The sequence below is a fragment of the Theropithecus gelada genome, chromosome 1 (genome assembly GCF_003255815.1).
Source record: "Theropithecus gelada isolate Dixy chromosome 1, Tgel_1.0, whole genome shotgun sequence".
Lineage (NCBI taxonomy): Eukaryota > Metazoa > Chordata > Mammalia > Primates > Cercopithecidae > Theropithecus > Theropithecus gelada.
In genome coordinates, this window is record NC_037668.1 from 62,678,390 (window position 1) to 62,695,422 (window position 17,033).

At 41.3% G+C, this 17,033-nt stretch overlaps 1 protein-coding gene across 4 annotated transcripts in view; it reads right to left on the reverse strand.

The window, feature by feature from the left end:
* The window catches only part of ZMYM6 (zinc finger MYM-type containing 6), a 46,520-nt gene extending 42,324 nt beyond the window's left edge, over positions 1–4,196 (reverse strand). Inside the window, exons 1-3 of one of the 4 annotated variants that reach the window (XM_025354147.1) lie at positions 3,964–4,071; positions 3,416–3,486; positions 2,700–2,866 (exon numbers count right to left, since the gene is read on the reverse strand). In XM_025354147.1, the coding sequence (XP_025209932.1) occupies positions 2,700–2,792 (93 nt within the window). In that variant the 5' untranslated portion in view covers positions 2,793–2,866; positions 3,416–3,486; positions 3,964–4,071. Of the gene's footprint in view, positions 1–2,699; positions 3,818–3,963 lie in introns of those variants that run through there. The other 3 variants (XM_025354129.1, XM_025354154.1, XM_025354139.1) reach the window with 3 other exon arrangements.
* Between the last annotated feature and the right edge of the window lie 12,837 nt (positions 4,197–17,033).

The following is a 17,033-nucleotide window of genomic DNA, read 5'->3' on the forward strand; positions in this document are numbered from 1 at the left end:
CATCCGGAGGGAAAACAAGTGGCATTGATGCCACCATCCCCCACTCCACATCTTACAGACACTACCTCAGAACTCTTCTTAGCCTAGCACTCTAGGAAGGCATAGAGTTCATGAGTGAAACAAAATCTACCTGACATCCCTGTCTTCTTATGATACTGCCTGTGGCTGGGCACGGTGGCTCACAACTATAATCCCAGCACTTTGGGACGCCGAGGTGGGCAGAGCACTTGAGGTCAGGAGTTCAAAACCAATCTGGCCAACATGTCAAAACCCAGTCTCTACCAAAAATATAAAAAGTTAGCCAGGCGTGGTGGCACACACCTGTAATTCCAGCTACGCAGGAGGCTGAGGCAGGAGAATCACTTGAACCTGGGAGGTGGAGGTTGCAGTGAGCCGAGATCGCGCCACTGCACTCCAGCCTGAGTGTGACAGAGCAAGACTCCATCTCGAAAACAAAAAAAGAAATGATACGGCCTGTGAGATGGTGTGAAAAATAAAATTATTTTTTATTATTTTAAAATATAATTGCTTCGCTTATACAACAAAGTCAGTAACTATAGAGTGTAAAGCAAAAGAACTGTCCCAGAAAAAAAATTCCTTGCCAAAACAACTAACTCATCTCTCCACAAGGATATTTTTTTTTTTTTTTTTTTTTTTTGAAACAGAGTCTCACTCTGTCGCCCAGGCTAGACTGCAGTGGCACAATCTCAGCTCACTGCAAGCTCCACCTCCCAGGTTCACGCCATTCTCCTGCCTCAGCCTCCCAAGTACCTGGGACTACAGGCGCCCACCACCACACCTGGATAATTTTTTGTATTTTTCATAGAGACAGAGTTTCGCCGTGTTAGCCAGGATGGTCTCAATCTCCTGACCTCATGATCCACCCGCCTCGGCTTCCCAAAGTGCTGGGATTACAGGCATGAGCCACCACGCCTGACCCCCACATTGATTTCTGTGCTCTCCATTCTGGGTCCCTATGGGGTAGCCAGAATGATCTTTCCAAACACAGATCTGTTTCATCTTACTTTTTCACTTAAAACCCTACAATTGGCCAGGTGTGGTGGCTCACGCCTGTAATCCTAACACTTTGGGAGGCTGAGGTGGGCGGATCACCTGAGGTCAGGAGTTTGAAACCAGCCTGGCCAACATGGTGAAACCTCATCTCCACCTAAAAAAAAAAATTAGCCAGGCGTGGTGGCAGGCACCTGTAATCCCTGCTACTGGGGAGGCTGAGGCAGGAGAATCATTTGAACCTGGGATGTGGAGGTTGCAGTGAGCCACCAAGAACACAACATTGCAGCAAAACTCCATCTAAAAAAAAAAAAAACAAAAAACAAACAAAAAAAACGTATAATGGCTATGAACTGCTCTTAGGATAAAAACCAAAATTTATAACAAGGTCCACTAGGTCCTGCATAATCCAGCCTCAAACTATATATACAGCCTTATCATAGAGAAGCAGAATAGCACAGGTTCTGGAGTCTGACCACCTGGATTTGAACTCAGTCTTTGTCATTTACTACTAACTGTGATCCGTGGTAAACTATTTGGCTTTTTTGAGCTTTGGTCTCCTCATCTGTAAAATGGAGATAATAATATGGTGGTAAAAATGGTGCCTGACACACTCTTAAGCATATATAAGCATTAAGTTAATAATGTCACATATGATTATGATATAATATATACCACATACTGATATACTAACGCCATCTATTTTTATTGTTGTTGTTTCATTATCTTCATCACCATTTTCATACCTTTTCTGTTCCAGGCTCACTGTTCCCACAGGTCTTAAAAAGAACCATGCATCTTCCCAACTCAGGGCTTTCCTATTCACAATTTCCTCTGTCTGTAATACTCTTCTCCATGCCCTTTGCCTAATCAATTCATTCTTCATAATTCAGCTTACACATCCTTTCATTAGAGAGGCCTTTCCTAGCCATTCCCAGGCCTCAGACCACAACCAAAACTAGGTCAGATCCCCACTTTAGGCTTTTCTTTCAGAGTACTTGTCATAGTTTGTAATTATATATATTATTTGACCAATACTTTTGTAATCTCTGCCTCCTCTACTAACATATAAGCTCTACAAGGGAAGGGACTAAGCTGACTTTGCTCAGTCCTGGATACCCAGAGACTAGCACAGACCACAAATTCTTAACAGAATAAAGAAAAGTACTACCAGATACAAGAGAATTTTTTTTAATGACAAGTATGGAAAAATGGTAAATATACTACTTTCCTTCCACACAAACAAAACCACGTAGTTATAGCCTTCATTCAAAGAGCAAAAAACCAGCCAGGCATGATGGCTCATGCCTGTAATCCCAGAACTTTGGGAGGCCAAGGCGGGTGGATTGCTTGAGTTCAGGAGTTTGAGATCAGCCTGGGAAACGTGGCCAAACCCCGTTTCTACCAAAAATACAAAAAAATAGCTGAGCGTGTTGGTGTGTGCCCTGTGGTCTCAGCTACACAGGAGGCTGAGGTTGGAAGATCACTTCAGCCTGGGAGGTGGAGGCTGCAGTGAGCCAAGGAGATCGCACCACTGCACTATAAATACTCTGAGCGACAGCGAGAGCCTGTCTCAGTTTGGGTTATTTTAAACTTACAAACCAGAAACTGCCTAACTAAAATTTTCAGTTGACCAGACGGAAAAGAAGGAATTTTTTTAAATATTTAAATCAAGATGAAATGCTTACTTGAGCATTGTCTGGTTCTTCTTTAATTTTGTCCAGAAGCTCCTGCTGTGGTACCACTGCTTTGCCACATTCACCATCCAAAGGTTCTTTCATTCTAATTTTTTACCTCAAAGAGTTCTTCAGGCTCAAACGAATAGATTTCTTCTTGGTAATGGATAGCTGGACACCTAAAATACATACTCAGGTTTTTTTTTTTTTTCTTCAGGCTTATCTATATGAAAGAAAAACTTTGTGTTGAGTGCATGAGGCTTCACGGCTCAGCATTTGAAAAACAACTCTTCTGGGGCCACAACTAACTTTTTTCTTTCTTCCTGCTTTCTGTTCCTTCAGTAGCTACATAAGAAAACAGCTTTCCAGCAACAGCTCCCACTTCTCTAGTATCTTTAAAGACACACACTCTGGTCTTTCCTACGTTGAAGTTTATTGAAGGGAATTAGACCAGCAGACCAAGACGTGGGAGGAAGTTACCAAACTCTGAGAAGAATGGACTTAAGAAATAGTTTCTGACCCCATGAGAGTCAGCACTTAGAGGCCCACGTCGCCTTTTATTTCTCAAAGAGGGGTACAACAACCTCCCAGCCCTGACCCGTAACTCAACCTTCACTGGAAGCCTCCCTAAGGGCCCCATTTCTTGGCCTAACGCTAGATGTGAGCTCAAGATGCCACCCATCGCAGGCGAACAACATGCACGCCCTTACTGAAAGTGAGTCACCTGCCTCTTTCAAGGTCTCCGTGTGAGGGGTGGGGGACATCAAGCCCCTCTGAGACCCGCTTCACAATCGCCTTCCTGTAGAAAAGAAACTCAGTTGGCCATTCAGTAAATTCCCTTCCCCTAAAAGTCAAAGAACTAAACGGGACGAATTAAACCTAAAACAAAAAGCTCTTCAAAGTTGTCTTTATCCGAATAGTCAAGGATGGAAACGCACAACTGGTTGAAAAGACGGTTCCAAAGAAGAGATGAGAACTTTTGCGCACTCGCCACAAACATCTATGGGCGCTCATCCCTCCTCTGAGAACAGCACGCGTTCCGAAATTCTCCTTCCCACCAAGAATTCCCACGCCCATCTTTGAGGACTAACGAGGCAACGTGGTCTCCGACTGAGAGCAGCGGACCAGCCAGTGAGTGTCAACGCGTCCCTAAGGCGAAATCCGCAGCCGCCCCAGCAGCGTAGCCCACCTGGCACCGCCCCCGCCGCAACGCCTCGTCACGTGGCGTGGCCTCCGCCCCCGCCGTCCCGCCCACTACCACTGCGGCCGCACCCACCTTCTGTCGCCTCCCTGCTACCGGAAGAGCACCGGACGGGGAATTTGCGAATATGAACCAAGCCCTCTGCGCCTAGACAAGGATTAGTTTCTCTTCTGGAATTCCGCCTGATCCATCACAACGCAGCAGCCGGCCAACCACGCGTGCGCAGGCCTAGTCTCCGCCCTCTTTTCCCGTCAGGCTCCGGACCTGAGCTGAGGAGAACTTCCCAGCATTCCTCTTTCCTCAGTTATGGTTCACTTCTTAAAGAGACCGAGGCTCAATGGTGAAAAGATGGAGGAAGGGGGAAGGGGTTTGAGGAAGAATTATCAGTGGCGTTAGAAGGCACTATAAGTGCTCTATAGCATTTTTGTTTGTTTGTTTGTTTTGGAGACAAGAGTCTCACTCTGTTGCCCAGGCTGGGGTGCAGGTGCAGTGGCGCAATCTCGGCTCACTGCAACCTCCACCTCCTGGATTCAAACGATTCTCCTGCCTCAGCCTCCCGAGTAGCTGGGCTTACAGGGACGTGCCACCACATCCAGCTAATCTGTAGCATTCTTTAGTGCCCATTTCCTGAAAGGTGGCCTACTGAGAGAGCATGATATTAAAAAATGCTTGGCTTGCTGAGCACTTCACATGCACCATCCCACTTAATCCTCACCATTTAACCCTAGGAGGTATAATTTTTTAATCTCGAGATAGAAATGAAAAGATTAGTTAACTTGCTCAAAATTGAGATTTGGGTTTTTTTATTCATTGTTTCACAGGTACATCTGTGATTTGTGACTGTTCATTCATTTTAATTGCTGTATAGTATTCTGTTTTGTGAATATGGTACAATTTTAATCATCTATTGATGGACATTTGAGTTGTTTCCAATTTGTGGCTATTAGGAGTAATGCTTCTGTGAACATTCTTGTCATTGGTGGTGTTAAAAGACAAAATTACAACAAATTTAATTTAAAGATCTCAATTAGCTTCATTTGTGATTCTAGAATCTGGAAACACTTCATTCCAGAAAATAGAACAAGTGTTCCAATGAGCTGAGCAGAAGAGTTAGGTTTTATGGACAGAGAAGGGCTGGAGAAAGCAGAAATAAGAATAGAAAACAGATTGGTCCATTTCAAAGTAACTTTCCAAAAAATAAATAAATAAGTTATTTTCCTTATAAAGCAGAACCGAGAAATATAGAGAAATAACTGATTGGTTAACATCAGGTAACTTTAGTTTACCTTTTTTTGGTAAGGATTAAAGCAGAAGGAATTTCATTATTATGCTAATTGAAACTGGCACTCAGGGGAAATTAGACTCTTTTTCCTGACTTTTCAGGACTTCAGATAACAAGGTAGTTTCCATTTGATGACATGGAACCTCAGTGTGAGTGACTCCATTTTGATTTTTAGTCTGATTCATTGAGACCTAGTGCAGGAACTTAGCCCAAAACAATGGCCTACAATTTTTATTTAACAGTGATACATATGCACACATTTCTGTTGGGTTTAAACCTAAAAGTGAAATTGCTTGTTATGTATATGTAAAATTTAGGTAGATAATCTTAGGCAATTTTAGAAAATGGTGGTTTCAGTTTATACTCCCTTCAGCCATGTATGAGAGTTTCAGTTTCCCAACATCCTTGCCAATAATTACTACTGCACATCTTTTTAATTATAACCATTCTGAAGGGGGTATAGTGGTATCTCATTGTGGTTTTAATTTGCATTTTCCCGGATTATTAATGAGGCTGAGTCCATTTTCATGTTTTTTGGGTATCTGGATATCTCCCATAAGTGCCTGTTCAAGTCTCTTGCTCATTTTTGTATTGCATTGACATTTTCTTATGGGCATATATTCTAGATATCAGTCCTGCTATGGTTTGAATATATGTGTCCCTTCAAAATTCATATATTGGAACTTAAACATTAAGGCAATGGTATAAGAAGTGGAGCCTTTGGGAGGGGTTAGGCTATGAGGACTCCATCCTCGTGAATGGGATTCATGCCCTTACAAAAGAGGGTATTCATGCCTTTCACAAAGGTTCATTCCTTTTGCCCTTTTAACCCCTCACTGTATGATAACAATGTTCCTCCCAGCAAGAGGACAACAACAAAGTTTCATCTTGGAATTGGAGAGTAATTCCAAGACAACAAATCTGCCAGTGCCTTGATCTTGGACTTGCCAACCTCCAGAACTGTGAGAAATAAATTTTTACCATTTATAAATTACACAGTCTGTGGCATTTTCTTTTGGCAATCAGGAATACACTAAGATAAGTCTTTTTTGAATATACAATAGCGCCCCTCATCCATGGTTTTGCTTTCTGAAGTCTTGGTTACCCATAATCAACCATGGTCTGAAAATATTAAATGGAAAATTCCAGTAACAAATAATTCTTAAGTTTTAAACAACTTTTATTAAAGTATATTATAATTGTTCTATTGTTAGTTGTTAGTCTCTTTCTGTGCCTAATTTATAAATTGAACTTTATCATAGATATGTATGTATAGGAAAAAGCATTGCATATATAGGGTTCAATACTACTGGAGGTTTCAGGCATCTGTGGAACATCTTGGAACATATCCCCATGGATAAGGGAGGACTACTGCATATATTGCAAATATCTTCTCCCACTCAGTAGCTTGCCTTTTCACTCATTGGTGTCTTTTGATGAACTTAAAAGACCTTTGTGGCCTAGTGCGGTGGCTCATACCTATAATAGCAGCACTTTGTGAGGCTGAGGCAGGCGGAATTCTTGAGGCCAGGAGTTTGAGACCAGCCTGGCCAGCATGGTGAAACCCTGTCTCTACTAAAAATACAAAAATTAGCTGGGCATGGTGGGCACTTGTAATCCCAGCTACTAGGGAGGCTGAGGCAGGAGAATCACTTGAACCCTGGAGGCAGGGCTTGCAGTGAGCCAAGATCGCACAGCTGCACTGCAGCCTGCACTGCAGTCTTGTGCAGCAAGACTCTGCCACAGGAAAAAAAAAAGAAAATTAGCCGCGTATGGTAGTGTGCACCTATAGTCCCAGCTGCTCAGGAGGCTGAAGCAGGAGAATCACTTGAACCGGGAAGCAAAGGTTGCAATAAACCAAGGTTGTGCCACTGCACTCCAGCCTGGGCAACAGAGCAAGACTGCATCCAAAAACCAAACAAAAAACCCTTTGTGCTTAGTGCTTATTGTATACTCTTTAAGAAATATTTTCCTACCAAATGAAGAAAATTTCTAGAAATGTTATTAGTCTTTCACATTTAGTTTTATAATCCAGCTGAGGTTGGGTTATGTGTATAGTGTAAAGTAAGTCAGATTTCAACCTTTCCATGTGAATTTTACATGGATTAAGCACTATTTTTTAAAAAGACTGTCCTTTTCCCCACTGTTCTGCATTGACACCTTTGTCATGTATCAGTTGTGTGTGTGTGTGTGTGTGTGTGTGTGTATATATATATATATATATATATGTGGATTTGTTTCAGGACTATGAAGGCTGTTCCTTTTGTTTCTCCTTGTGGAAATACCATACTGTCTTAATTTCTGTAATAGCTTTATAATAAATCTTAGTATGTGATAGAAAAAGTCCTCTCTCCTATTATGTCCTTCAAGATTATCTTTACTTTCCTTGATCCTTTGCATCTTCATGTAAATTTTGGAATCAGCTTGCCAGTTGTGACAAAACTTTCCTTATAAATTTTAGAATCCATGGGGATTTTGTTTACTATTACACTGAAGTGGTATGCCTGTTTTGGAGAATTGGTATTTGTTATTCATTGTGTTGAATTGTGTCACCTAAAAAGATGCGTTGGAGTTCTAACCCTTAAAATGGGACCTTATTTAGTCATATAGGATTGTTGCAGATGTAATTAGTTAAGATGAGGCCATACTGAAGGAAGGTGCGCACTTCATCCATTATGACTGGTGTCCTTAAGAGAAGAGAAGATATGGAGGCATACACACGCGAGGAGAACCCCATGCAATGATGGAAGCAGAGACTGAAGTACTGCAGTTGCAAGCCAAGGAATGCTAAGGATTGTTGATGACACCAAAACCTAAGAGAGGCAAGAAAAGATTCTCCCGTATAGTTTTCTGAGAAAGCATGACCCTACTGATCTTTAATTTTAGACTTCTAGCCCCAAGAATGGTGAGATAATAAATTCTGGGTGTTTTTTGTTGTTGTTGTTGTTGTTGTTGTTTAAAAAAAAAAAAACCCAGTTTGTGGTACTTTATTAAAGCAGCCTTAGGAGACTAATAACAGCATTATGTGGGGTTGAATCTTTCAATCCATAAAAATGATATATTTCTCCATTTATTTTGGTGTCTGTAATTTCTCTTAATGCTTTACAGTTTTTAAATATAGAAACTGCACACATCTTTGTTAGATTTATTCTAGGCATTTAATATTTCATGTCATTTTTAATGTAAATTTTTATTTTCTAATTGTTTTCAGTGTAAATATAGAAATACAATTATTTTTGTATGTTGGTCTTGAAGCTAACACCCTTGCTGAATTATTAATTAAACTAATTAATTCTAATAGTCTAGCCATTTTTCTTACTTTGTTTCCAGCTATGTAGAAAATAATGACCATTTTATTTCTTTCCAATTATATAACTTTCATTTCTTTTTCTTGCCTATTGCAGTGGCTAAAACCTCTAGTAATGTATTAAATGGAAATAGTGATATTGGGTATCTATATCTTGTTCCTGTTATGTTGCTTTCAACATAAAATTATTGAATATTATATTTACTTTAAGATGTTTGTAGTTACCCGTGGGAGGTTAAATATGGCCATAAAGTTGTTACAACTTTTCCCATTAAGAGGAGTCTTTAGTGTGCAGTTGGCAGATTTAAAAAGAGAGACAGAGAGAGAGGGAGTCTGTGATAGTTAATTTCATGTGTCAACTGGAATCTGTAGACTCAGTGAATAGAATGTCCTCCCAATATAGGAAGGCATTATCCAATCCATTGAAGGTCAAAATAGAACAAAAGGTGGAGGAAAGAGGAATTTGCCCTCTCTCTCGCTCGCTTTCTTTTTTTTTTTTCCTGCTTCACTGTCTGAGCTGAAACATCCCCTCTCATCTTCTCCTGCCCTCGTACTAGAATTTATACCATCAGCTCCCCTGCTTCGCAGACCTTTAGACTCAGACTGAATTACACCACTGGCTTCCCTGGGTCTTCAGCTTGCAGACAGCAGATTGTGGGACTTCTTCGCCTCCATATCATGTGAGCCAATTGTTCATAATAATAAATATTCGTATCCTATTTGTTCTGTTTTTCTGGAGAACTCTGACTAATACATAGTCTTTTTCCCTACCTGTTGTTTCTTGACTGGGCTTGTGAATTATTTTGACTGACAAAATGTTACAGAAGTGATACCATATGAGTTCCTAAGCGTAGGCCTCTATCGTCCTTAGAGCTTCTGCTTATGCTGTCATAGAACACTCCTACCACCATGTCAAAGTTAAATGGGATAACTGCTGACTGATGAGAAATCACATATGGAGAGTGACCCCATGGCCAGCACCAAGGCCCCATACATGAGAGTGAAGCCATCTTCTTTCCTCCAGATTACTAAATGATGACAGTATCTGTTGTTACATAACAAAACACTCCTTTGCAGATAACTGTTAGAGAATTGGTATCTAGAAATGGGATACTGCCATAACTAAAACATAAAACATGTGGCATTGATGTTGGGACCAGAAAGGAGGCAGAGCCTGGAAAGACAGCAAGGAGGCTATGAGTGGAGGTTAGAAGAGCAGTGAGGAAACTTACTAAAGCCTGGAGAGAGAACAACCAGTGTGATGCATTGGCAAAATGTTTGGCAGCACTGTCATCTGTGATAACTTAGAAGCTAGGAGACATACTTAATGACCGTCTGGATCTGCCTTAGGAGACTCCCATGCAGAATGTTAAAAGTGTTCGCTGATTTATTTTAACCACATAGGATGTTGTAGTGCAAAAGAGAAATAAGTCAAAGAAGAAACTATTCAATTTTCAAGCAGAAACGAGACAAAATGTAAAGGACTTAGTGAGTAAAGGACTAAGGACTTAGCAAAATAAGAAATGGCTTCAGAGCAAAGATCAAATCTAGGAAATTACAAGTTAAATGTGGCCTCAAGGTCAAGATCAAATCAAGAGTGCAGCTGTAAGACTTCAGAAGGAATTAGGCAGTGCCTTGTAGACCATCTCACCTAGACAAAAGGGCTTCTGAGAAACATAAGGGCATTGCACTATAGCAATGAGACATATCCAAAGTAGAGAGACTTCTGTCTCAGAAGTATGGATGTGGTTTGGGGGTATGGTGTGAATCCAAGTAATATTCATAAAATGCCCACAAAGTTTTAAAGAGAAGTGTATTGGCAAAAGTGAAACTATAGATTATAAGGGGCAAAGACAGTTTGAAATGAAAAGGATCCCAGGGCCCTCAACTTTCTATGGGTGGAAAGAAACTGAAAAAGCTACTGAACTACAAATATGGACCGTTTCTTATGGAAATTGCTTTCTCAGGGTGTGAAGCCAAGATCCCAGAAGGCAAAAGGCAGAATTAAAAACTTCTGAAAATAAAATGGATTATGAAACCATTCCTGCCAGGGGCAGTGGCTCACCAGTAATCCTAGCAGTTTGGGATGCCGAGGTGGTCAGATCACTTCAGTCCAGGAGTTCGAGACCAGCCTGGAAAACATGGTGAGACCCTGTCTCTACAAAAAAATACAAAAATTAGCTGGGTGTAGTGGCACGTGTCTACAGTACTAGCTGCTCAGGAGACTGAGGTGGGAGGATGACCTGAGCCCAGTGGCCAAGATCATGCCACTGCACTCCAGCCTGGGCAACAAAGTCAGACTCAGTCTCAAAAAAAAAGCCATTCAATACAACAATCAAAGAACAATTCCTGTCCTCAGAGTAGGAGAACCTGACAATAGGTGCCCAGGTAAATTTCAGAATTATTATGAATCAATAACTATTAATGTGCCTTCTATTCTTCCCCTTTTTGAATAAGACTATTCAGTGGAGTCATTATATCTCTATATTATCAATGTGTTGGTATGTGGGTATGGGGAGTGAGGAATAAGGGGAGCAGATAAGTCATCTATTTAGTTCACAGGTCTCTGGGTTGAAGAAGTTGTACCTGCACACCCAATAAACTATACCACAGGAACAACTTCTTCATGGGCCTTATTTAGATAGTGAAATGCTGGACTTTGATCCAAGGCCATAATGGTTTGAGACTTTTGGTGGAGTGGATGAGTGTGTTTTGATTGGGAAATGATATGGATTGTTATGGCCAGAAGGTGAACTATGAAAGATTATTGCTGGGCTGGGTGTGGTGGCTTACACCTATAATCCCAGCACTTTGGGAGGCCAAGGCGGGAGGATCACTTGAGCTCAGGAGTTTCAGACCAGCCTGGGCAACACAGTGAGATCCCATCTCTACAAAAAATACAAAATGTAACCAGGCGTGGTGGCATGTGCCTGTGGTCTCAGCTACTCAGCAAACAGAGGCAGGAGGGTCCTTTGAGCCCAGGAGGTTGAGGCTGCAGTGAGTCAAGGCTGCAGTAAGCTATGATTGTGCCATTGCACTCCAGCCTGGGTGACAGAGTGAGACACTGTCTCAAAGAAAAAAAAAAGAAAGAAAGATTGTTTCCAAAGATGCTGTCAATAATCCCATGTTCGATGTGCATGATGCTTCTCCCATAAGGATGTGGGATTAACTGCAAACCAATATCTCTGATGAATATTGATGCAAAAATCCTCAATTAAATACTAGCAAAAATAATTCAATAATACATTAAAAAGAACATTTGCTATGACCAAGTGGGAATTATCTCTGGGATCCAAGGATGGTTCAGCATGTGCAAATCAGTCATTGTGATATATTATATCAACAGAATGAAGGACAAAAACCATATAATCATTTCAATTGATGCTGAAAAAACATTTGATAAAATTCAACACCCTTCAAGAGGAAAACCCTTAAAAAGCAGTATAGAAGGAACATACCTGGGCATAATAAAAGCCGTATCCAACAGACCCACAGCTAGTATCATACTGAATGGGGAAAAACTGAAAGGCTTTCCTCTAAGATCTGGAACATGACAAGGATGCCCATTTTCACCACTGTTATTCACCAGAGTAATGGAAGTCCTAGCTAGAGCAGTCAGACAAGAGAGAAAAATAAAGGGTATTCTTGGGCACAGTGGCTCATGCCTGTAATCCCAGCACTTTAGGAGGCCAAGGTGGGTGGATCATCTGAAGTCAGGAGTTTGAGACCAGCCTGGCCAACATGGTGAAACCCCGTCTCTACTAAAAATACAAAAGTTAGCTGGGCATGGTGGCATACGCCTGTAGTTCCAGCTACTCAGGAGGCTGAGGCAGGAGAAATGCTTGAACCCAGGAGGTGGAGGTTGCATTGAGCCAAGATCATGCCACTGCACTCCAGCCTGGGTGACAGAGTGAGATTCCATCTCAAAAAAATAAAAATAGAAATAAAAGGGTATCCAAATTGGAAAGGAAGAAGTTAAATTATCTTTGCTTGCAGATGATAGGATCTTATATTTGGAAAAACCTAAAGAGTCCTCCAAAAAATTATTAGACGTAATAAATTCCTCTGGGCATGGTAGCTCACACCTGTAATCCCAGCACTTTGGGAGGCCAAGATGCATGGATCACCTGAGACCAGAAGTTCAAGAGCAGCCTGGCCAACATGGCGAAACTCCATCTTTACTAAAAATACAAAAATTGGCTAGGCATGGTGGCGTGCACCTGTAATCCCAGCTACTTGGGAAGCTGAGGCAGGAGAATCACTTGAACACAGGAGACAGAGGTTGCAGTAAGCTGAGATCGCACCACTGCACTCCAGCCTGGGCAACAAAGCAAGACCGTCTCAAAAAAAAAAAAAAAAAGTGATAAATTGCCAGGCACGGTGACTCACCTGTAGTCCCAGCACTTTTGGGAAACCAAAGTGGGCAGATTGCTTGAGTGCAGGAGTTCAAGACCAGTCTGGGCAACAGGGTGAAACTCCATCTCTACCAAAAAGACAAAAAAATTAGCCAGGTATGGTGGTGTGCACCTGTGGTCCCAGCTACTTGGGAGGCTGCAGTAGGAGGATTGCCTGAGCCTGGGAGGTGGAGGTTGCAGTGAGCCAGGATCATGCCACTGCACTCCACTCTGGGTGACAGAGTGAGACCCCATCTCAAAAAAACAAAAAAAAAAAAAAAAAAAAAAAAAACCTGATAAATTCAGTAAAGTTGCAGAATACAAAATCAACATACGAAAAGCAGCAGGACTTCTATATGCCAGCAGTGAATAATCTGAAAAAGAAATTTTAAAAAGTAATCCCACTTATAGTAACCACAAATAAAATTAAAAACCTAGGAATTAATCAAAGAAGTGAAAGATCTCTGTAATGAAAACTATAAAACACAGATGAAAGAAATTGAAGAGGACACCAAAAAATGGTAAGATATTCCACGTTCATGGATTGGAAGACTCAATATTGTTAAAACGTTCATACTGCCCAAAGCAATCTATAGATTCAATGCAATTTCTATCAAAATATCAATGACATTCTTCACAGAAATAGAAAAAACGACCCTAAAATTTGTATAGAACAGGCCAGGCACAATGGCTCACACCTGTAATCCCAGCTCTTTGGAAGGCAGAGACAGGTGGATTGCTTGATATCAGGAATTCGAGACCAGCCTGACCAACATGGTGAAACCTCATCTTTACTAAAAACACACAAAAAATTAGCTGGGTATGGTGGTACCTGCCTGTAGTCCCAGCTACTTGTAGGCTGAGGTACAAGAACCACTTGAACACAGGAGGCAGAGGTTGCAGTAAGACAATGCACTCCAAGCCTCAAAAAAAAAAAAAAAATTTTTTTTTTTACATAAAACTACAAAAGACCCAGAATAGCCAAAGCTACCTTAAGCAAAAAGAACAAAACTGGAGGAATCACATTACCTGACTTCAAATTATACTACAGAGCTATAGTAACCAAAACAGCATGATATTAGCATAAAAACAAACACATAAATCAATAGAGTAGAATAGAGAAACCAGAAACAAATCCATGCACCTACAGTCATCTCATTTTCCACAAAGGGGCCAATAACATACACTGGGGAAGAGACAGTCACTTCAATAAATGGCTTAGGGAATACTGGACATCCAAACCCTGAAGAATGAAACGTGAAACTTGACCCCCTTCTCTCGCCATAAACAGAAATAAAATCATAATCCCAGCACTTCAAGAGGCCAGGGCAGGAAGATCACTTGAGCCCAGGAGTTCAAGACCAGCATGGGCAACGTGGCAAAACCTCATCTCTACAAAAATACAAAAATTAGCTGGGTATGGTGGCACTCACCTGTGGTCCCAGCTACTTGGGAGGCTGAGGTGAGAGGATGGCTTGAGCCCAGGAGTCAGAGGTTGCAGTGAGCTGAGGTCGTGCCACTGCCCTCCAGCTTGGGCAACAGAACCATACTTTATCTCAAAAACAACAAAAAAGAGGTCAAAAGATTTGAATAAACATTTCTCAAAGGAAGGCATACAAATGACAGTCACATGAAAAGGTGGACATAAAAAGGTGAAAAGATTAACATCACTGATCATCAGAGAAATGCAAATAAAAACTACAATGAGATATCATCTCACCCCAGTTAAAATGGCTTGTGTCCAAAAGACAGGCAATAACAAATGCTGGCAAAAATGTGGAGAAAAGGGAACTGTCGTACACTATTGGTGGGAATGTAAATTAGTACAACCACTGTGGAGAACAGTTTGGAGGTTCATCAAAAAACTGAAACTAGAGCCACCACATGATCTAGCAATCCCACTGCTGGGTTTATACCCAAAAAGAAAGGAAATCAGTATATTGAAGAGATATCTGCATTCCCATGTTTGTTGCACCACTGCTTACAACAACCAAGATTTGGAAGCAACCTAAGCACCCATCAACAGATAATGGATAAAGAAAATGTGATATTTATACACAATGGAGTACTATTCAGTCGTAAAAAAAAGAATGAGATCCTGTCATTTGCAACAACATGGTTGGAATGGAGGTTATTATGTTAAATAAAATAAGCTAGGCACTGAAAGACAAACATCAGATGTTCTCACTTATTTGTGTGATCTGAAAATCAAAACAATTGAATTCTTGGAGATAGAGAGTAATGGTTACCAGAGGCTGGGAAGGATAGTTGCGTGGGAAGGTAGGGATGGTTAATGGGTACCAAAAAAATAGTTAGAAAGAATGAATAAGATCTAGCATTTGGTAACACAACAGGGTGACTATAGTCAATAATAATTGTACATTTTACAATAACTAAAAGAGTATAACTGGATTGTTTGTAACACAAAGGATAAATGCTTGAGGCAATAGATACTCCATTTTCCATGATATGATTACGACACATTGCATACCTGTCTCAAAATCTCTAATGTATCTCATAAGTATATATACTTGCTATGTACCCACAAAAAATAAAAATAAAAATAATTTTTAAAAGAGGTGGGAAGGCCAGGCATAGTGACTCACACCTGTAATCCTAGCACTTTGGAAGGCTGAGACAGGTGGATTGCCAGAGCCCAGGAGTTCAAGACCAGCCTAGGCAAGATACTTCTCATCTCTACAAAAAGCACAAAAATTAGCCAGGCATGGTAGCACATGCCTGTGGTCCCAGCTACTCAGGAGGCTGGGAGGCTGAGGTGGGAGGATCACTTGAGCCCCAGGAGGTGGAGGTTGCAGTAAACTGAGATCACACTGCTACACTCCATCCTGGGCAACAGAGTGAGACCCTGTCTCAAAAAAAAGAGAAAAAGGCCGGGCGCGGTGGCTCACGCCTGTAATCGCAGCACTTTGGGAGGCCGAGGCGGGCGGATCACGAGGTCAGGAGATCGAGACCATCCTGGCTAACATGGTGAAACCCCGTCTCTACTAAAAATGCAAAAAATTAGCCGGGCGAAGCGGCGGGCGCCTGTAGTCCCAGCTACTCGGGAGGCTGAGGCAGGAGAATGGCGTGAACCCGGGAGGCGGAGCTTGCAGTGAGCCGAGATCGCGCCACTGCACTCCAGCCTGGGCGACTAAGCGAGACTCTGTCTCAAAAAAAAAAAAAAAAAAAGAGAAAAAAGTGGAATTAGTTTCCCACCACTTGAATCTGGGCTGGACTGTGACTTACCTTGACCAATCAATTACAAGGGAAGTGACCCTGTGACAGTTACGGGTGTAGGTTTTAAGAGGATTGGCAACTTCTGCCACCACAATAAATAGGTCTGGCCAACCTGCTGGAGAGACCACATGGAGAGAGAGAGAAAAAAGCCCCAGAACCTCCCTGCCAATGTCCCAGGCACGTGAGTGAAGCCATTCTGAATGTTCCAGCCAAGTTCCTAGAAGAAGGTAGCTACAAATAACCCCAGTCAGCATGAAGTGGAACAGAACTCCCACTTTGAGCCCAGCCAATCACAGAATCATGAGAAATAACAAATTATCATCTTAAGTCACAAAGTTTTGGGGTACTTTGCTATAATAGATAACTGACACACTAAAAGTCTGCAGCTTTAAGTCTGATGTTATTAACAATTTCCTCTCAGTATGCGCGTTCAGTTTCAAGAATGTTTTCTTTGTCCTTCTATGAAAAATTCCCAGCTGCAATGTTATGTTCTACTTAGATTTCACTGTAGAGATTACAGATTTGTTATTAGTCTTTCATTTTATTTTCTCCTATCTTGAAAACTAGTTAGAGTACTCTTTCAATTACTTTTCTCAGATAAAGTTATAGATGATATACTGCCTGAATCCCTGGTTATTAGTTAAAGACTAAATTTCTATAACAAAGAAACCCCAAAACGTAATAGCTCGAGTAAAATTGAAGTTTATCTTTCTCTCATATTGCATTTCAGAGCATTGTTTTAGGACATTCGCAGTTATGCTGCTACACAATCATTTATGGACATAGTATTCCCCCATCTTGTTTCTTTAGCATTGAAACTGAATCACAGGCACGTCTTCCTGAGAGTATGAAGAAGGCACACGCTGGTCTTAAGTCACTGGGCTCAGAAATGGCGCATAACACTTCTGATCACATTCTATTAAAG